The sequence below is a fragment of the Syngnathus acus genome, chromosome 4, assembly GCF_901709675.1.
Source record: "Syngnathus acus chromosome 4, fSynAcu1.2, whole genome shotgun sequence".
In the NCBI taxonomy this organism is placed as follows: domain Eukaryota; kingdom Metazoa; phylum Chordata; class Actinopteri; order Syngnathiformes; family Syngnathidae; genus Syngnathus; species Syngnathus acus.
Genome location: NC_051090.1, coordinates 237,501 through 259,527, shown reverse-complemented (window position 1 = coordinate 259,527; position 22,027 = coordinate 237,501). Strand labels below are relative to the sequence as shown.

Genomic DNA, 22,027 nt, shown 5'->3' with positions numbered 1-22,027 from the left:
TGTTGGTATTCGTTTTGTTCAAGTTCTATTTGAACAGCACAGTCCAGTTGAATTCAGTCTGAAAAGCCAATGTCTAATACATGAAAGTCATAACGGCAGCTCATTTGGTGACCAGGTTATCGTGGTCAGATAGAGTTGATTTGTGTACTTGTAGTTTTTTTGGGGGAGTATTTATACCGACCGCAATGTCAACTCCATGTCCCTTTTATACCGTCACTTGCAGCAGCACTGCTATTACATTAAGTGTTGAGGATGGGCTCAACACGAGCTGCTGCAGAGAACTAAAATATTCAGCACACACAGAGAGAGAGAGAGAGAGAGAGAGTTAAGGACTTGAACTCCTTCCTCTCTCTCTCTCTCTCTCTCTCTCTCTCTCTCTCTCTCTCTCTCTCTCTCTCGGTTCTCATGCCCATCTGTTGCTAGGCAACTATCAAATAAAGGCTCTGAAGTCAGAGGCGAGAGGGAGAAGCCGAGAATTCACAAGTACTGCAATTGGCCGCTATTTGTTTGGCTCTGCACATGATCCCATCGCAGCTTTGGCTATCCATCTGTGGATCCATTTGGACTTGTGACTCCTTGCTCCGCCATTGGGCAAGCAAGCTGGGGGCGGGCCCGCTGGTTCCCAAGGTTACCCGCGTGTGATTGACGTTCAGTCTCCTGCAGCGCAGCAGTGTATCACTGTTGCTCTGGCTTTCCTCCGGAGACTGGGAAGAAATTGGATGGCCGGGAAGAAAAGAGCAGAGCCAGAAGGATGCTTGTGATTTCAAATCTTTCCTGTATTTTTCCCTCCTTTCCTTGTGGGAAACGATGAATGCGCCGGGAGCCCTGGGAAAAGTCGGCTGAGGAAAAAGGGCTGGACGAAGAAGGTGCATTTGTTGGTGAGACTTTCCTTTCCTTTCCTTTCCTTTCCTTTCCTTGCCTTTCCTTTCTTGCCTTTCCTTTTCTTGCCTTTCCTTGCCTTGCCTTGCCTTGCCTTGCCTTGCCTTGCCTTGCCTTGCCTTGCCTTGCCTTGCCTTGCCTTGCCTTGCTTGCCTTGCCTTGCCTTGCCCCCTGCCTCGCCCCCCTGCCTCGCCTCGCCATGTATTGCCTTGCCTTGCCATGTATTGCCTTGCCTTGGCTTTTTTTCTTGAGCTCTTCACACCAATGCTATTTGGTGGACTTATTGGGACAGCCTTTGACTGTTTTTCATTTTATGGATGCGTGGGAGTGAAGAAAAGGCTCTCTGCTGTGTGGGTGTTGAAATCCTTTTGACACTATCACGATTTAATAGGCCAACCACCATAAAAGATGCCAGCTCGACCAAATCCAAGTATTGTTGCAAGAATTGATCCATATGTTGGGGTTTGATGTCAAGGCTTGTCAAATATCTGCATAAGAGGAAGGAGGAGGACGACCAATTACATAATGCTTCAGGGAGCTCAACATAAATATGCAACACTTGTGTTTTGCGGCTGTTATGTGTCAAGAGTGTTTCCATTGTGTGCGTGATACACTGGGACAGACTAAATATATCAAACATAGGTGTGTGTGTGTGTGCGCGCATGGAGATGATGCCATTGGCTACTTGCACTGTAAATCCTTGCATGGCATCTAGTTTGAAGCGCACATAGTGTAGGACGTGTGCTAGCAGGCTAGCCGAGAAGTGCCAGTGACCTCGGTCGGTCGGGTAAGACGGCAGCTGCTTTCCCCGTAGCCTAACGAGTCACTTTTGCACTTTCTGCTTGACTGCTTCTGCCAGTGGGACTCCTCTTCTTTACCATCTGAGGACACGCCACTTTGGGATCAGGTGTGTTGGTTGGTTTGTGCTGCAAAGGCATTTCTTCTACTTGTTGTGTTGCATGACTTGGAGACTTGAGCAGATACTTGTCAGCTTTTCAGTCACCGTCAGAGTTGCCACCTGTCCCGGATTGGCCCCGATTTTCACCGCCTGTCCCGTGAAGAAGGCCAAAAAACGGGACACTGAGATGTCCCGGATTTGTGCAAAATGCAGTTGGATTGTAGCGTGCGTCCACTTGTGCACAGCCTTGTTGGCTCTATGACGAAATGAATGGAAAAACAGGAGACCGACGCTATGCGGCTAGGAGGGTGCCCAGCCGCTCTTAGCATTTGATGCTGGCTCGCCGCTGGCTCGCTCCCTCCCTGTGCCCAGCAAAAAGCGCAGCTAAATGGGCTAGCGCAGGTTAATTAAAGGCCATAGCATCAAAATGTGTTTCCAATGGTGTCTTCTACTGAGGTAGCGGCTCTGATATGCTGGCATTCCCACGCTCTGGAGCCCTCATCGAGAATGCTCTTGACCCTGCCGACTTGCTTTTGGCCTTTGGGCTCACCGGCGAAGGTTTCGGGACGCCGCTAGGTCGATCGGATAGGAAGGCGCTAAGCCATGAACTGTTTTATGGCTTAGTCAAATAACATCTCAAGTGCAAGTTGCCTCGTATCGGTCAGGGTAATCAATAGGGTTAAAAACTCTCGCGTCCTGGAGAGCAGTCTAGCTGCAGCGTTTTGCACCCACTGGAGACTTTTGCGACAAGACTTGGGAAGAGCAGAGAACAAAACATGACGGTTATCAAGGCGCATGCACATGGACATGCGCAGATTGACCAAATAGGCCGGAAATGAAAGTCAAACCGAAGAAAAACATTGTGATTGCCATTTGATCCGAATAAATGCGTCCGTATGAACGTAGCCACTGTAGTCACATCAGCACACTTTGATGGTGATATTTCAAGACTCTGTGTGCTGCTAATTAGTTTCCATGGCAACCGAATGTTGCTGAGCTGATTGCATGGGCTGCCCACTCAGCCCCCACAACTCTAAAAGTCCTGCATAGGTGATTGCATATTTGTTGCTTATATAAATGTGGGTAGGTTCTTTCCGACTGGTTACACGACAGCAAAAGTGCAGAAGTGTGCGCGTTACACAAAAAGTCACACAGCGGCCCACTCAGGGCAGTGCAGAGAGAGACAAAGACAGAAACAGAAATACCAAAGTAGGTTAGAGCAAAGCATTGTGGGAACACAGGACACCCCCTGGGCCTCAGCAAGACACACTCCTCTTTCTTCTTTACATTGCTTGAAGATTTCGCCCTTTCTTTTACCAGCCATTCCTTTCTTTCTTTCTTTCTTTCTTTCTTTCTTTCTTTCTTTCTTTCTTTCTTTCTTTCTTTCTTTCCCCTACATTGCACAATGTTCCGATTTGTATCACGTAACGCAAGCGGGCTCTGAGAGAAAATGGGAAAATCAAGTCATTCCTCTTCCACATTGTGCATATGTCCCAAGTCATTATCTGATGGCAACTTGATGGCAGGCTTTCTTCCCGCTTCTAGCATGGAGATAGATGATGGTCTCGCGACTGCATGCTCGTGCAGTTCCACCTTTTGCCACTACGTGGCATCAGCATCTACCACGACCCAAGATTCACCTTCACCCACTATTGAATGAGATCCACTCGTGGCCTGCCAGCCATTGCAAATGTGATAGTAGTGCAATATTATTGCATTCTTTTTCATATGAATTTGACAGGTATCCAGATTTTTGCTCTCTGATTGTACCAAACTTTTTCTTTTGGTATTGATATTGTCCTTTTCCCTCCCTGCCTGCTCTCAGTGTCCTCATCTCTTCACCCTTCTCCTCTCCTCCTTTTCCTCTGCAGCCATAGGGGCACGCTGATGATGGATGGATGGATGGATGGATGGATGGATGGATGGATGGATGGATGGATGGATGGATGGATGGATGGATGGATGGATGGATGGATGGATGGATGGATGGATGGATGGATGGGTGGATGGATGGAAGGGTGGGTGGGTGGATGGATGGATGGATGGATGGATGGATGGATGGATGGATGGATGGATGGATGGATGGATGGATGGATGGATGGATGGATGGATGGATGGATGGATGGATGGATGGATGGATGGAAGGACGGACGGACGGACGGATGGATGGCTCGCCCGCTGTATACATTGGTTTTGTCTTCCTCCAGTAGTGCATGTGAAGAAAGGGGCATGCAGTATGTATGCTCTTATGTAGTATATAATGTGCCCGCTCTCTGTGTCACCGACGACGTCCCACCCAGAAAGGCAGACCTCTGGGACTTGCATTCCATTAAGATTCCTTTATTAATTCACCCATCACTGCCACTATGCAATGATGGATTGGACCGAGAGCGCAAGAGTGAGACCGATGAGCGTATAAAGGTGGACAGGATTTGAAAATGACACCAAATGACGGTTCTGTTCTCTATTGTGATTATTCTGATGATGATTTGGACAAGAATGAACAGAAGGAAAGTCGCTGGCCTCAAATGGATATTGTTCTTTTTCCACAGAAGACCTATAGGGCTTGTGAGGCAAGAAGGACTGCTGCTCACTCTGGAGTCATTAGGAAGTAGGGATGAATTTGAGCGAGCGCAGGCCGCCGCCGCCGCCGTCGTCACCCGGAGACCCCGAGCGTCACTGAGGGCGACTGCTAGCACAAGCGCCACGCCAAGCCTGCATCCACCGCAACAACCTCATTGGTCAACAGTAAAGGTAGGAGCCAGGCGTTCTTCGTTTCTATTGTGCAAGTAGTTGTACTTTTAAGACACAAGCCCTCCACATAAATTGAGTGCGACACCCTTGCTTGATGATCGACGGCAAATCTCCACTTGCAGATGATGTTAGCCGGCGTTGAGTGGCCACTTGGAGGGCATTTTCCGCCCGCCCACAATCATGCAGCCGTAGCGCACTCAATGATTTGAGTTCTACCTGAATTTGAACTTTGGTTCATTGAACGCCTTCCGATGATACCTAATGAGCTTTGATGTGAAACTGGATTTGTTGTTGACTTTGCCAAACAATGTTGCTGATGATTCTGGTGTTGTAAGAAGGTTCGGGTCCAAGCAACGCAGTGGTCATCTGAAGCCATCCATCTCAAGTGTGGAAGTGCGTGTACATAGTATGTGGCCAGTTGTCATTGTGCAGCTTGATTCTCCCCATGCCCATGTCCTTCCTCTCTCCTTCTCACGATCTGCTGTTGCTATGGTAACTGTCCCTAATCATGCATGTTCGCTGAGTCAGGAAAAGCAAGCGCCTTTCCAAGTGAAAAGAAAGATGGAATCTGTATCACGAGGTGGCATCTCGGAGTGCACAACTTCACACCTTTTGCTGGCAAGATTTCCTTCTCCTTTTGTGAGTGGAGTTTGCTGTAATGACTTTTTTCTTCTCACAAGAAGAGCGAAGCTGCTTCACGCTAGACGAAGCACTCGCAAATGATACTTTGTGACCGCATCGTCAGTCCTTGCCGCTTAATGGCTTACACATACGGGAGGGAAAAAAAATGGAGTGAGTCACTCCTGAGAGCACATTACAAGAACATCCAAATGAGAAAATCCCGTCTTAATCCCACTTAAAGCAAGCCATTTGGAATTGTCCCAGACCTGAGTCATGTCGCTGAATGCAATCAATGTTGTCAATGGTGCTGGACAATAACTGTCCGCAAACGATCCGCTGCCACAGCATTGGAAATGGGCCAATGGGATCACGTCTTGCAGGTTGACTCTGCCTGCATACAGATGTCTAGGGCTTGCTTAGCTGTATGGCTGACTGGGATGACTGGAAAGACACACAAATGAAGTGGGCGGAGAAGGAGCACTAATGTGATACATTAAACATCCATTCTCAATATTCATTGAATGGTCAATCTGGCAAAAGAAAAGCTGGTCGCTATGGACGATTCCACAAGCTCGGAATAAAGAGAAGGGGGTCACTTATAGGCAGGCGGGCAGGCGGGCAGGCGGGCAGGCGGGCAGGCGGGCAGGCAGGCAGGCAGGCAGCCAGGCAGCCAGGCAGCCAGGCAGCCAGGCAGGCAGGCAGGCAGGCAGGCAGGCAGGCAGGCAGCCAGGCAGCCAGGCAGCCAGGCAGCAGGCAGGCAGGCAGGCAGGCAGGCAGGCAGGCAGGCAGGCAGGCAGAAAGCTTCTACTGCTGCTTTGGCATCATACGTATAGAATCAATGTCAACACAAGGCTTGGACGGCTGCATCATGTGACGCAGGATTGCAGTGGAATTTAAAGCGCTACACTTTACTGAGCATTTGTTGGGAAAAATGCTAACCTGACCTCATAAATACTATACGACCAGCTCAGTGGCCTAGTGGTAGAGTGTCCGCCCTGAGACTGGAAGGTTGTGGGTTGAAACCCCGGCCGGCCGGGTCATACCAAAGACTATAAAAATGGGAGCCATTGCCTCCCTGCTTGGCACTCAGCATTAAGGGTTGGAATTGGGGGGTTAGATCACCAACTGATTCCCGAGCCCGGCGGCACCGCTGCTGCTCACTGCTCCCCTCTCCCCCAGGGGATGGATTAAAATCACACGGGGATGGGTTCAATGCAGAGGACAAATTTCACCACACCCAGATGTGTGTGTGACGATCATTGGGACTTTAACTTAACTTTAACTTTAACTATATGGGGCAGAGTGACAAAAAGTCCCATCCATCTCCAAAAGCCACAAAGTCTTACTTTCTTGCCATTGGTCTTCTTCCATTTGCATTTCCCGTCGTGGTCGTAAAGGCCTGCGGTTGTGTCGCTACTTTTCTTCATTGATTTATTTTGACCTCAATTAGTGCTGCCTAGTGGTTATGTCAGCAAATAAAAAATGGTGGAAACACCAAAGCGTAATTGGTTAACAGTCAAGATTTCAAACGTTACTGTTTTACATAAAGGCTCGGGGCAGGCGCTCTGCATCTTTTCTTTTCTGCGGGTGCTCTGGCTCATTCCAGAAATATGGATGCTAGTTTAATTGTTCACAGGTGCGAATGTCAATAGTTGTTTGTGCCCTGCCATTGATTAGCCAATACTCCAGGTTGTTCCACGCAACTCGGCTGTATAGGCTCCAACGTGGACAAGCGCAGCAGTAAACCAGGAGCGTGTGTTGGGTGGCTGTGGGGCGCATGTGTGTGTGTGCGTGTGCTTGTGTGTGTTTGAGCGAGAGCAAGCAAGATGAAAAAAATAGATTCATTTTTTCTGTCCCCCGTCTCCCCGTCTCGCTTTCTCACGCGCAAACATACCTTCCACATCCTCGTCCCATATTCATCCATCTCCCCGCCTGCTCGCTCGCAGGCTCGCTGACTCCCTCCTCCTCCTCCTCCTCATCCTCGTCCTCGTCCTCGTCCTCGTCCTCCTCCTCCTCCTCCTCTGAGGGAGATAGATGGGAGGGAGGAGACGCTCCCACTGAATGCAGCGGGCTCACGCACGCACGCACGCACGCACAAGGACGTATCTTTTTCCCGCGGTCCAGCTCCTCCTCTTTGGTGCATCTTGAATTGTGCGCACCGTGTCATAATTGATCTTTGATTTTATGTCTGGAATTGACTGAGCGGTGGCATCCGACTTGCTGGCTGGATTTAAAGCACCCAGCGGTGCTGGAGCCCGAGCGGACCGATGAGCTCATCTCCGCTTTCTGCCTACGGGGGCGTTAAAGATGCGACGGGCGGCGGACCGGGTCAAGGTACCTGTCTCGGAATCACCCAGGCTCGCGGTCTGATTGATCGACGACGCCGACCGGACAGGGCGTTTCTCCCCCCCCCCGCCGCCACTCCTCGTCTTTTCTCCATTCTTTCTCTGGAAATTGGAAGCGCCACCTGCAGCCTGGGGATGGATAACTATTCGGCTCTGCAACGTAAGGCAACACGCATTTATTGAGTTGACGTGGAAGACAAAAGACGACAGAGAATAGAAGATGGTGTGCCTTGCGCCAGTTTGCAGCGGCAGCGAGGCACTAAAATAGGATCGACTCTTTGACAGCTAACTTGCAGAAAGACAGGATAGACGCTTTGACAGCTAACATACCACATCAATTGTTGTAGCATTGTTGTATGATGCCTCACTCTAACAATAATAGCAACTCATGAATTTGCACATACGTACATACGTATGATGGGAATTTGCAATCCGTGCACATGCGCGTGCGTTTGTGGCTCCCATCAATTGTCATGGTCATTCAATCGTTTTATGGCTTTGCAACGGGGTCCAGATTGAGTGGGCACTGTGCAGATAAACCGTGTACATCCGTGCATAGTTCTCAACAAAATGTTCACTTGACGTGCCCTTCCTTCCAAGCATCTCGAGAACCGAGCATGACTGCAAGCGCTCGTGTGCGCCTTCAATTTCATACACACCTGTTCAATGATATACATACGTATGAGCCCACAAACATTGTGATATCTTACCTAATATTTGTCTCTTCTTAAATTCTATTGAGCATCTATTGAGCACTTGTTTAAGTTGCAAGCATCCTTTTTGTGTCTGTAGATTGCTTTGGTGCTGCAGTGTGTAGTTTGGTGAGATGGACTTCTGCTGGAGAGCTGTAACATGTACAAAAGGCTCCTTCTAATCAAAGGGAATATTTCATTAGCATCTTCATTGCGACACATTTCAAAGGTCTTTTGTCTGCATCGCCTCACCGAGTCTATTAATACATATTGCTAGCTGGCCCGGGCCTGGTTCTTGCATCTAGCATCCTCATTTAGTGATCCTTTTGAGAACGATTCTATTTTTAGGCCGATTGCTTTCTGCGTTCTTCTCGTTCAATAACAGCCCATCTCATTTTCCACACGGAGTCAAATGATTAGCGTGTCACTTTAAGCTGCCTGCCCAATCATTTGATTCTCAAAAGACATTTGTAAAACGAAAGTCCCTCCTCAGTTGTTGGAGCCCCATGATTGATCAGCAGCCTGCCTTGTTGTTGTCGTCATCCATTTTGGAGGTGGATGTGCTTCATCTTTGGCCATTTGTTTAGTAATGGATGGTTTTGCTTTCATGTCAAGGCTTTTGTCCTTCCTTGCTCATTCCAGCAATGGAATAGAGGTGCCTTGAGCTTCCGCTTGATGCCACTGTGTTTCCAGAGCTTGTGCTAAGTGTGACAGCGTCATTTTTGCCACACACAGTCGAGCGAGGTCTTTGTCAGTCTCATTCGAGCAAGTTCAAAATAAGAGCAATACATATGAAACATATGACTAGATGCTCCTCCAAGAGCAAACTTGCCTGCGGAATGCAGAACAACGCTAACGCTGCTCTTCTGCTGCTGCTGCTGCTGCTGCTGCTGCTGCTGCTGCTGCTGCTGCTGCTGCTGCTGCTGCTGCCGCTGCTGCTGCTGCTGCTGCTGCCGCCGCCGCTGCTGGTTGCCTAGTGACTGCATCCATGAAACCGGCTCCCATCGTCATGGTGATGGGCTAAAGGAGGAAGGAGACCCATAGAATGAAGGGGGGAGACGTATATCAGTGCATCTGCTGGATTGTGATGTTATGAAGAAGGAAGATGTTGTGTGTGTGTGTGTGTGTGTGTGTGTGTGTGTGTGTGTGTGTGTGTGTGTGTGTGTGTGTGTGTGTGTGTGTGTGTGTGTGTTGTTTGTGTCAAAGTGGTGAAAAAGCTGATCGAGTGGATTATAGTGGAAGCGACATATAAGCAACATACGACTGCCTGCCTCGTGTAATGAATCAAATATTTGATGAAGGTGTTGAATTGCTTTTGGTTTGGACATGGACACAAATAAATCTACCAGCATCATCACGTAAGACCTTGTCTGGTTTGGGAGGAGGCGCAGAAAATCTTTTCCCGTACCGAAGGCACGCAAACTGTGAAACGGCTCACTTCTCAATGCCAGCGACAATGACCATAGGCAAAATACATCAAGAAGTCCTTTGGGCTGTCTTTTTGTGGCCATTTCCTTTCCTCTACAAATACTGTCGTTTTTATTCATGTACTGTGACAGCTACGAGAAGAATAAAAGATAACCTTTGCCAGACGTGTCAGCAAGTTAAGCACGGATGGACAGCCCTGCTGCCATCCATCCAGCCAGCCAGCCAGCCAGCCAGCATGTATGAAGTGCCTTTTCAAAGCAGGACACTCACATTGAGAGCATCCAAAATGATGGCAGATGACAATATCAAGTCATCTCCATGCTATGTGAATGGGCTGAAAGAGAGAATAAAGCAGCAGCCACTTGAGCCACCTTTCCCAATCCAAAACAATCCTAGCTCTCCAGATCAAACGTAACGTACTATCCTTTTCTTCCTCATCCACAGAATGTTTACGAAGGGAGAGGAGCTCAAATGTGGAAGCAGATGACTGCATCAAAGTGCGCTCGCTCGCTGCTTCGTGTGTTTCCTCAATTATTGAGACGATCTGTAATCTGCGTGTTTCCACGTCTCCTGTATCATTGACTTGCTCTTTCTCCCACGCTTCCATTTTGGTCTCGTTGACTGGCTGGCTTTAGCTTAGCGTACAAATAGGGCAAAGCTCTGCTCGACGTGCCCATATGATGCCCCCTTATCTCTTGACGCTCACATACCCGTACGTATGGTATGTACGGTGCAATCGTCAAAGAGAATATGAATTTGGGATTGCCACAGCAACGCCTTCAGCGGTCCAAAAGCAGCCCAAACACCTCGAGCAATGAATGTTTACAATAATAATGGTGCTTTGTGACTCAACATTTAGGTATTTGTTCCTGCTTACAGTAGAGTCAGTGGATTGTCACAAGCATTCATGATGTGCACACACTTAAGGCTGCTAGTAAAAAAAGTGGAAAAGAGGCTGTTGACAATAATAGTGGCCGGCACCTTTCAGCTGTTCTCCCACAATTGATTCACCGGTCTCGTGTGTCCCTGTTCCTGGCCTGAGTTGGTTCCCTGCCCTGCCCTGCCCTGCCCTGCCCTGCCCTGCCCTGCCCTGCCCGCTCTCTCTTCCCCATCCCTTCAATCAAGCAAGTTTCGTGGCCGTGTCCATTGGCAGTCAATGAGCCGAAGGAGAGACCGCTCTCATATCTACGGTCCTTGTTTGCCTTTTTAATGAGTGTTTTTTGCGCAAAGTAGTCCCTGTTGTAACAACATGGTAACCACTCGCTTCATTTTCCACGGCCTGTTAAAGAACGCTTTAGGGATGAAACTTATCAAAAGCTGTTTATGCAAATACACTTCCAAGAAAACATGCTGTGCGTGCCCAAGCATTGTCTTGAAATGGCTCAACCTGGTCCCGCTTCCAGCGTTTGGCCTAAATGACGGAGACAGCCAGTTTGAATGTAGAAGAGGCGCCATCAGGGGCAGCCCGAGCAGGTGATAGATGGAGCCAACGCATGAAGAGAGATCCCTCCCGACAGTCATGCGCCGGCCGCTATGGGCTGGGAGTAAAAAAAAAAAGAGAGATTGACTTCCAGCCACAGCCGGAGAAAGACATAAAGTGGGATGGCAGAATGTTTGTTCCAGCTCGCAGCAGGTGTGACAGAGGGAGCGAAGGTAGCTCACCTTTCTCCCCCAAAGGTGACGCTCTCCAGTTGTCATTCGTCACATCGCTGGATTAGTGATGCGCTGATCATGATTTATGGATTGGCTACTGGATTGTATTCCGGCCGGCGCCTGTGGTGGAAAGATATAGTAGTTGAAAGCAACGGCTTGAATAGCTGATGTACTGTATTCAGCAACTGATTGCATGCTCTATAAAGAGTTCAACACTTCTAGGTCAACAGCATGAAATGTTAAGACACGAGAGTCAAGCAGGAATAGTGCTTGTGTGTGTGTGTGTGTCTCAGGTCCATCTGGCTCAGAGTAGTGGACAAGCTGCTGGGACACACCCACCAGCATGGCAAAGTGACCTGGTAAGGCAAGATGGCAGAACCACACGTTGACTGTCACATAAAGCAGCGTTCCACGACCGCTGGGTCGGAAGGAACCCTGTATCCCGGCTGACACCAGGCACACTACACCCGAAAGTGGTCGGCAAGCCGTCGCAGGACACATATCGAGACCAACGATCGATCGCATCCACGTACGCAGCGCACCGTCCCGTCCCTGAGCGGGAATCCATCCCAAGCGTGCCTGTTGATAGCTAGTATCTAGGTATCATAATGTTATATAGAATGCTTCTCAAAGCATGCTTATGAGCTCTACATTTCCCAGACGATTGAAAAATCACGTCACACTGTATCTCTCTTATTATAGACCAAATGAGTGACAATGACGACTGTAGCCGAAATGACCCATCTATGTTTTGTTAGCACACATTATGGTAAATGAGATGATGTCTAGAAATGTTCAGATGCAAATGTTGTCATGATATGAAAGTGTTTGTAGTTTGCTGAGGAACATTTTGTGCTTGATTTCAAATGGCTCCTTTTAGAGGCTTTATGGACGGACAGAGGAGGGGTCAAACTGAGAAGAGAAGAGACAAAAAAAAGCCGAGCTAGAGGGAGGCACGGGCCGCCAAGATAGAAGAGAGGAAATAGTCATGTGCTGGGGCGTCTCAGGCAGAACTGGGCCACTGAGCTCAACCCGAGCAAAAAACAAACAAACAAACAAACGGGGGGGAAAAAATACATGACTGGCTTGGAAACCAGAGTGAGCATGAAAGTCAGACACAGCGGCAGCGGCAGCGGCAGCAGGAGAGGCTCAGATAAAGGAATTTTACTGTGAGCAGTTGGCTGACTCAAGCCTTTAAGCAAACAACAAATATTTCAATCTGGAGTGTTTGCAAAATCTTGATTTGCTTTGAAACATATCAGTATGAGTCAGTGACCCTCTGGTGTTTCCTTCTGGACAGATGTTGCCGGATAAATTGTGAGGACATTGTGCTTGCTGGAGGTACCTGTTGCCTTGATTGTCATGTCACTTGAAAATGATGGAGTCATGCATGTTAAATCATTTTGCATCATATTATGTGCCCTGTAAGACAAGGCTCGAGTACAAGTTGAAAAGAGTTGTTTTTGATTGGAGGGAATAGATGTAGTATGTGCGAGACAAGAAAAGACGTATTTGAAAGGTGTCTGATTTGTTTGTATAAGTGCAGCACGGGCAAATGTGGAGCAATCACCCACTGAGAGCAGCATGTTCTGTTTTATGACAGAGAGGATGAGTAAAAATACACCCGGCTCCTGGGAGACCGTCACTATGACAGCCGTTACCATGGAGATAGCTAGCAAGGCTAAGGCTAAGGCTGCTGCTGCTGCTGCTGCTGCTGATGCACGTGAAGTGACGGGACATTGAGGCTTTCCACTCTCTCTTGCTGCTACAGACGTGCACATTCTGAGGAGCCATGTTAGCTTGCGAGCGAGCGTACGCGGGCAGGCTAGCATGTGTGCCTGCCCCGGCCGTGCATCCATTCTCCATGAAGCATCTCAGCACATGATTGCGTTTGCGCATGCTGCAAGCATCAGTCATGCCTGCGTTGCCTTTTGCAAGCGCAATGATGGGTGGGTGCTAACTTGTTGTCACCATTTGTTGGCAGGACCCGTTCTATAGTTGAGTGTTGAACACACATGCTATTTTGGGGGATGATCTCTTCTTCTTTTTGCCTCTGTAGTCCAGTGTCTGGAAATGACAACAAAAAGGAAGCTGATTGGCCGGCTGGTGCCATGCCGTTGTTTTCGCGGGGAAGAGGAAGTCATCTCGGTGTTGGACTACTCCCACTGCAGCCTGCAGCAGGTCCCCAAGGAAATCTTTAGCTTTGAGAGAACTCTGGAGGAACTCTACCTGGATGCCAACCAGATTGAGGAACTCCCCAAGGTAGAAATGTGTCCGATTTCTGATATTCCAATCCGCATCTCCGGATCAATCTTCTTTCCTGTTAGGGTCCAAGTCATTCTAATATGCCTTGTTCTTCTTTTTGTTTCTCTAGCAACTGTTCAGCTGCCAGGCCTTAAAGAAGCTGAGCATGCCTGATAACGACCTCTCCAACCTTCCAACTACAATTGCCAGCCTGGTTAACCTGAAAGAGCTTGACATCAGTAAAAATGGTAAAGACAATACTTCAAAAGCACTGGAATCTTCCTCTACAGCAGGGGTCTCAAAGTCCAGTCCTCGGGGGGGGGCTCCTGCAGAACGTGAGGATGAACTGATCATTTGAATCAGGTGTGTTGAACGGGGGAAACTTGGAAAACATGTAGGAATGCGGCCCCCCCCCCCCGAGGACTGGACTTTGAGACCCCTGCTCTACAGCTTACTGACAAACATGCGATGCTAGTTAGTGTCAATCAAATATCGCAGCAATCCTTCGAAGAGCTCATGTCTACCACACACATGTAATCAATCCCGCCCGACGTTATTGTCACATTCCCATTATTTGGTTCCTTCCTTCAGCTTTTAAGATCTTGATCATTTCTCCGGCGAGAACCATCTCATGATGAAGAATTGGAAGGGAAGGGCTACGGAAATAACGTCAGCATTTCCATTTTCCTCCTAGATCCACAGTCACTAAAAAACGTCATAACCTCAGTCATTTGACAACTTTCAAACAATCACCTTTGCCAAAGGTTCCTTGTCTTCCTGTTACCCAACAAAAGATGCCCAAGCACACATTTCTTTCTCTTGCTGTCTGCTTTTCCTTTTCGACCAGGTATCCAGGAGTTTCCAGATCATATCAAATGTTGTAAAGGCCTGTCAGTGGTTGAGGCCAGTGTCAATCCCATCACCAAGTAAGACATCATCACATTTGGAACAAATTGCAATGTTTACATTGGAGTCAAAAGCGTAACGTACAAGGTACAGCCTTGTGTCTTTGCATTGTATCTCGTCTTTCAGTTTACAGAATGAATTGAAATATTTTTCCCCTTCCTGCTTCTCCAGTGCTCTTTGTCTTGTCTTGCAGGCTCCCAGATGGTTTTACGCAGCTCCTGAATCTGACTCAGCTCTTCTTAAACGATGCCTTCCTGGAGTACTTGCCAGCTAACTTTGGCAGGTAATTCCATGCATGGTATCCGCATCAGCGTGGCGTGTCTTTAGTCACGGCCTTTTTGGAAGGTATTTACTGTTACAGAGGCTTTTTTTTTTTCTCGACGTATTCTTGGAAATATCGCATCGGCTTTAAATGGACACCTTGTGGAAGTTGACATGCTTGCTATATTATGAATTTGGCCATGCGCATTTGTGACACTGATGTGGAATTGGCCTCTTTGCTCGAATGGATATGATCTTGCCCAGGTTTTCAGCATGGCTGTCACATAAAGATACTGTTTGATGATGATGATGATGATGATGATTATATCTTGGCGCATGTGCGACACGACCTCCTGTGCGACCTCCCAGTCAATGTTTGAAATGTGGGCTCGGAGCTTTTTGTGCCGGTAGCCGTGTTTGTGTAGCTTCACCCTGACTCTTCTGCCTTTCTGCCTCGCTCAATAGAAAAACACAATCTGTATGTGCTGGTTGATTGACTGGTGTGAGTTACCCAGAACAAGATCATCTGTAGGATGGATGGTGGATGGAGGATGGATGGATGGATGGAGGATGGATGGATGGATGGATGGATGGAGGATGGATGGATGGATGGATGGATGGAGGATGGATGGATGGATGGATGGATGGATGGATGGATGGATGGATGGATGGAGCAACATAGGCATGGCCAGAGGATGGACGATACAAAATGAGTTTGATTGATCGAAAATGCACAATGAGATCTATGGCGCGTGTATCATTTTGGATGGTGTTTGAATTTGAAAAGCGGTCATCTTTTGAAGTTCTAATATTACGTATACTCTATTGGTCCCAGGCACGTAATAGTAGTAACTAATGGTGCATGTTCAATTTAAGAACATTGGCTTATATTTTTGGGACACTACATTAAATGTGGGCTGTTTCTTCTAGCTGCCAAAGAGCCTGACGAAAAAAAATGTTTTTTCACGTTTGTTCTTGATAGACTCTCCAAACTTCGGATCCTGGAGCTAAGAGAGAACCACCTGAAAACCCTGCCAAAGTAAGATTCAGTTGGGCTTTGTGTCTGTGCTTTGATTTGGTCTCCTCCAATTTACTGAGTTTGCTGTGGAATAAAGCTATTTGCACACTTGGCAAGTTCTCTTGAATAGCAGTGAAACCGGTTTGATTTGATAAAAGTAACATCTTGAAAAGTTACATTTGAACGAGTGAAGTGCTTGATTGGAAGCACGACATTTACTCTCTGTCCTTGCAGGTTATTCATCGACTGACACAGTGGAGAGGTTGGATCTGGGTAGCAATGAATTCTCTGAAGTGGTGAGAAGGTTTGCTGTACTTTGGCGGGTGTGTTCATCTAAAATATGAATGTTACCCAAGGCATCAATTTGGCCATTGAGTGAGAGAGAGAGAGAGAGAGGAGAGAGGAGGGAGAGCGAGAGAGAGAGAGGAGGGAGGAGAGAGAGGGGAGAGGAGGAGAGAGAGGGAGAGAGGAGGGAGAGGGAGGAGAGAGGGGAGGAGAGGAGAGAGAGGAGAGGAAGAGGGAGAGGGAGGAGGGGGGGGAGAGGGGAGGAGAGCGGAGGAGAGAGAGAGAGAGAGAGAGGAGAGAGAGAGAGATGGAGAGGAGGGGGAGATGGGGGGGGGGAGGGGGGGGGAGGGGAGAGGGGGGGGGGGGAGGGGGGAGGAGGGGAGGGGGGGGAGAGAGAGGGAGAGAGAGAGAGAGGGAGGGGGAGAGAGAGAGAGAGAGAGAGAGAGAGAGAGAGAGAGAGAGAGAGAGAGAGAGAGATGGCAAGTCCCAGCACACAGTTGTCAAGTCCCATTTCAGGGGCGGGCAGCCTCCGTTCCCATTTCAATTGCCATGGCAGCATTGTGATGAATCTTCCTTCCGTAGACTACTATGTCTCATTAAGAAGTGAGGCATGGCTTCAGCCGAACCATGAAATGGCACACTGAGGAAGGAAGAGAAGAGAAGAATGGAAGGGAGGAAGGAAGGAAGATGACACAATGTGACAGCAGGGTCAGACAGGAGGGAAGTTGACCACACGCTTGGCGTCCCAAGACTCCCGCCTACTAATTTATGTTCACCACACTCAATGGCCACAGCTCTCTTGATGATGTAACCAGTTCTGCTCGGCCATAACAAGTGATAACTAGTGATTTTCATCTCTGCAAATTGAGATGCGTACCCTCTGACGTGTCCAGTGAGTGTATTAAATTGCCAGAGTCTCTCTCTCATCGTAAATGTTTTGGTTGACTGCTGGTCTTCTGCATATTAGCCCGAGGTGTTGGAGCAGATTCACAATCTAAAGGAGCTGTGGATGGACAACAACTCTCTACAGTCCATACCAGGGGTAAGGTCGCTAAGTCGTATGGATGGATATACACAATGTTCTTTTGCAGTTTTGTGGATTTGCTTTATCTATCTATCGTTTGCCTTCCTTATCTCTCTGACTCTGCAGTCACTAGGAAAACTTCGCCAGCTGCGCTACTTAGACTTAGCTAAGAATCGTATTGAGAATTTGGACACGGATGTTTCAGGTTGTGAGGCCTTAGAGGATCTTTTGCTCTCCTCCAACATGCTTCAGCACCTCCCTGACTCTTTAGGTAGGTCCTCACACATGCAGCTTTTTTTTGCCCCTTCAAATAAAGCCAGATTCCAGTTTGATACAAACTCATTCAATGTTGTGATGTGAAGGTGTCAACAAGGTTGCTTTGCTTTTCAGGAATGTTAAAGAAGCTGACAACACTGAAAGTGGATGACAACCAGCTGACCTCACTGCCCGGAACCATTGGGAGGTAAGAAAGCTCCTCCATCCATGTGCATGCAAGTCACAAAGACCAATTACAGCCATGATGTAGATCCGTTTTTTTCCCCCTTAATACTACGTATGTAAATCTCGTCTTGTGGTGTTTGTTCTTTCACAAAGAACATACTCATGATGTTGATCCTCTCTCCGCCACATTAGCCAAGTGGACTTAATGAGCGAGCTCCATATTGTAGCACCTATAGAAGCATCCTGCAACTTTGCTTCACTCTGACACCTGGCATTGCTTTAAGGATTTCTGGGCTGCTATCGAAATAAAGGATAAGAAATGCCCCTCCCCTCCCCTCCCCTCCTCTCCACCAACCGTATGGTGGTCCAGATGGTCCAGGCTGGTGGCAATCCTTCTTGCAATGTTAACAATAACAGTACACCAATGTAAAATTGTTGGCTCATTAGCATTAGTCTGCTGTTCGCCGGGCCAGTGCTGGTCAAAGACCGGACAAGTTTAGAGCCATATAGTATTACTGTGAACAGGCTCTGCTTCTCATCCACACACACACACATTTCAAATGGAGAACGGAGGATCGAAATCCATATCTAGTGATTGTTAATAAGCCAATGTATTGATTGGTAAATGTGCTGTCCTTTGACTTTTTATGATTCTGCAGTTCATGATGGCAAATGACCAGGTCCCTTTCCTTACTGTACATGCATCAAAAATGGTTTGTTTGTTTTTCATTGCCATTTTTCTCTCAATACGTCTGCCCCTCACAGTCTTTGTCTGTTGGAGGAACTGGACACTAGCTGTAACGAGTTGGAGTCACTGCCTCCAACCATTGGCTACTTGCACAATCTTAGGACCTTTGCTGCCGATGAGAACTTCCTCATAGAACTTCCTCGAGAGGTGACGAAGGAGCCAATCTCACCTATCGGTCGAATGCATCGTCCGTGCAATTTGTCGCCCACTCGCGGTGTGTATGTTTTCAGATCGGTAACTGTAAGAACGTGACGGTGATGTCACTCCGATCCAACAAGCTGGAGTTCCTCCCCGATGAGATCGGACAGATGACCAAACTACGAGTCCTAAACCTTAGTGACAATAGGTACGCGCGCGCGTACCGCAAAGGAAGCTCTTTGTCAATGATTTTGTCTTTGCTCCTTCTGCCTACAGTTGCCATGGCAACTGAAGAGTGCGTTGCTATGGCTACTTGCTCTGCGGGCTGTTGCGTACGTAGGAAGAGAAAAGATCTTTTTCTCATTCTGGCTTCCGTCTGTCATTTTCAGGTTAAAGAATCTACCGTTCACCTTTACCAAGCTGAAGGACCTGGCAGCTCTCTGGCTTTCTGACAATCAGGTAGCGCTCCCACAAAATCAATGCCGGATGATGGGGAGTCAGGTGGCAATATTTCGGACCTGCTCCTCATTTTTCGCATACATCCACCCCTTTAGGCATGCTTTGCAAAACTAGACATGCAATCAACATCCAGTATCATGTCTGGCCTACAGTTTGCAACTTTGATGACGCTATTTCAGCACACATGTTTGAATGACCGCATAGGCAATAAGACATACGTTCAAGTTTGAAATAGTTGATTAAATGCGTTGGTGGATTTGAATCGTATACTGTCATACTTTCAATGCAAACAAGAGGTTGCTTCGCAAATGAGGTTCATTTACCTATTGAACCTTTGTCAGCTGTGCTTTTCAGGCCATTAATTAATAGATAGCAGTATTATGCACACGGAAATGAAAGGCACACTAATGTGCTCCGAAAGTGATATGAGTTTTTTTCTTCTTTACGTGCATACATACATATGAGGTGGTTTGAAAGCTGATCTGAATGTGTCTGCTGTCATTGCAGTCCAAGGCTCTGATCCCCCTACAGACAGAAGCCCACCCCGACACCAAACAGAAGGTTTTGACCAACTACATGTTTCCTCAACAACCTCGTCACGATGAGGGTACAAACTGTGTGTGCGTCCGTCCGTCCGTGCGTGCGTACACGTGTGCGTAGACTGAAAATACAAATGTGGAGTCTGAGCCTGGTCACTTGGTCATTTCATGCAAGAATGAATGGATTACAAATATCTCTGGGATTGCTTTCAAAAGAACAATCGTGGCATGTTGAGAAGGTTTTGTCCTTTTTTTCTTTTCTTTATCCCTCTCACCATCATTTACAATGGGACGTTTTACTTTCCAGATTATCAGTCGGACAGCGACAGCTTTAATCCGACTCTGTGGGAGGAGCAGAGACAACAGAGGATGACTGTGGCCTTTGACTTTGAGGACAAGAAAGAAGAGGAAGACAACTCCGGGAAGGTCAAGGTCTGCCCTTATTCCGTCTGTCTCGATGTACTTGTATGTGTCTATGTACGTACAATTATGTTCAGGAATCATTTGATGGGGACTTTCTCGGGTCGGTTTTGATTTGATTCACCACCGCAATGGCTTTTTCCTCATTTCTGACACGGACAGGCAGTGGTGTTCATGCTTCCATACTACAAATGATGTTGTTTTTTGTTTTCAAGCCCAATTCTTTTGTTTTTCATCGGCAGACATATGTATATATGAATGACGTTAAAGTATAAAAATGAAAGAAGCCAAAGTTGGAGTTAACATTGTTCTGATCTTCCCCAACAGGTGGAGATCAACCTAAAACGTTATCCTACACCCTATCCCGAGGACTTGAAGAACATGGTCAAGTCAGTGCAAAGCCTCGTGGGTAAAAATGTTCACACGGGCCATGGGCACCAGCACCAGCACCAGCACCATCTTAGCACAGGCACTGCCACCTCAGCAGGAACCAACATGGAACTTACACACCATAGTAAAGAAGCGTACGAACCACCGTGGCCCCTGCCTCCCAAAGAGGTCAAACACACACACACACACACACACACACACAGCACATCATGAAAGCGTCGATTGAAGCATTGTTTGCTTTCTTCTGTGCGCCCTAGGTAACAGACCGAGAGATGCAGGACTTCTCTCAGACTCAGCTCATGGATCAGGGACCGATGCATAACTCTGGCATTGACATCCCAAAGAGGAAGGACAAAGAGGAGCTGACGGAGAGCTCAGAGGTTTGGAGCTCAAACCTTTGCTCAGATATACTACAATTGAAGCAAATTGAACGTTAGACCACAAACGCATTCAAGTCAAGAGCTCCACATTGTTGCTGTCATAGACTGGTAGCGGTCCAATTTTAAGATGCAGCTCCATCCATCTCAATCCTTTCGACTAACGAGTGACTTCCAACAGGACTCAATGGGCGGCTCGCCCAACGACATCCGCATCTCCGACATGAGGCCCACCCTAGTGGAGCCGCCCATGTACAAACCCAAGGTGGTGCTGCTCGGCAAGGATAAGAAAGGTGCCCTATTGCACAAAAACATACATACGTACGTACATACATACGTACATACGTACATACGTACATACATACATACATACATACGTACATACATACATACATACATACATACATACATACATACATACATACATACATACATACATACATACGTACATACGTTAAAGACGCCTCATGTGAAGCGCTTGGGGCTTGCCCATTCATGAGTAAGAGTGGCACACAGATTGATTTCCGAGAGTGAGGGAAGGCAGCTAGAAACGAGTGAGCTCTTGCCACACATGTGCCACTTTCATTTTCAAATGTGTACCAGATCAGAAACCAAGGTATGTTTGCAAGATCATATCAACAAAATTCACCTTACTCAATTGTAAGCAAGTACATTTCCAATGTAATGTCTTTGTGTGTAGAGTCTACAGACGAAGAGGTGGATAAGCTCCACTGTCTGAACCACAGCGGCTCCTCGGCCACCTACTCCGATTACTCTCCCTCGGTCGGCTCCTCTGGCTCGTCCAACCCACCCGCTAACCACTCACTCCCACCCTCACCCTCACTCTCACGCGCACCAACACAACCCTGTCAACAAAGACCCGAATCCTCAAACACACTGGACCAACAGGTAGTAGCCACAACAATGGCTCATGTTCGGTGCCAACCAACCATGTCTATCCGTCCTATTCTCTTTCATTCAACTCCACCATCTTCTCAACTTCTGTCTTCCATCTCGTCACTTTGCTTTATCCATCTTCTCTTTCCCATTCCTCTGCTTTCTCTGTCAAGGTCAGAGAAGCTCATTAGGATGCTGCAGAGCCATTATGATTCAACTCTGCATCTCAATCTCATCTCATCTCATTTCATCCTCCTCCATAACACAAGTGTGATTACAAACCAAAAGCTTAGACTGGTTGCACAATTAAGTGAGGAAGCGACTCAAGAGAGTAATATGTTTGAAAGGTAAATTGTTGGCGTAATCTTGATACCAAGCCACTGCAAATGATTGTTTCCTCTCAACAGAAGCCAGTAAACATGTTTTCGTTGGCTTGAAATCGGTCTCATTTTGACACTGCCGCTCCTCTGTCCTAATTCAGGTTGGCCCAATCCTTCCCTAAACCCATTGAGACCAAGCCCCTGCTGTCACAAAGAGAAACTCCACCGTCAGGGACCATGCAGCAACGTGGAGACAGGCGTCCCTTAAGCGAGCCTTTCGACTGGGCCGA

General features: G+C 47.6%; 1 protein-coding gene across 1 annotated transcript in view; it reads left to right on the top strand.

Moving 5' to 3' along the window:
- The first annotated feature begins 7,573 nt into the window (after window positions 1-7,573).
- The window catches only part of LOC119122283 (leucine-rich repeat-containing protein 7-like), a 20,763-nt gene continuing 6,309 nt past the window's right edge, over window positions 7,574-22,027 (top strand). The window contains 21 exon segments of the mRNA XM_037250617.1: window positions 7,574-7,657; window positions 13,330-13,532; window positions 13,645-13,762; window positions 14,362-14,440; window positions 14,614-14,703; window positions 15,664-15,746; window positions 15,955-15,995; window positions 16,952-17,026; window positions 17,135-17,279; window positions 17,399-17,471; window positions 18,215-18,344; window positions 18,428-18,543; window positions 18,725-18,794; window positions 19,302-19,401; window positions 19,641-19,765; window positions 20,081-20,311; window positions 20,401-20,523; window positions 20,702-20,813; window positions 21,221-21,339; window positions 21,341-21,429; window positions 21,899-22,027. The exon segment at window positions 21,899-22,027 is cut by the window's right edge and continues 378 nt beyond it. Of these exon segments, the coding sequence (XP_037106512.1) occupies window positions 7,633-7,657; window positions 13,330-13,532; window positions 13,645-13,762; window positions 14,362-14,440; window positions 14,614-14,703; window positions 15,664-15,746; window positions 15,955-15,995; window positions 16,952-17,026; window positions 17,135-17,279; window positions 17,399-17,471; window positions 18,215-18,344; window positions 18,428-18,543; window positions 18,725-18,794; window positions 19,302-19,401; window positions 19,641-19,765; window positions 20,081-20,311; window positions 20,401-20,523; window positions 20,702-20,813; window positions 21,221-21,339; window positions 21,341-21,429; window positions 21,899-22,027 (2,276 nt within the window). The 5' untranslated portion in view covers window positions 7,574-7,632.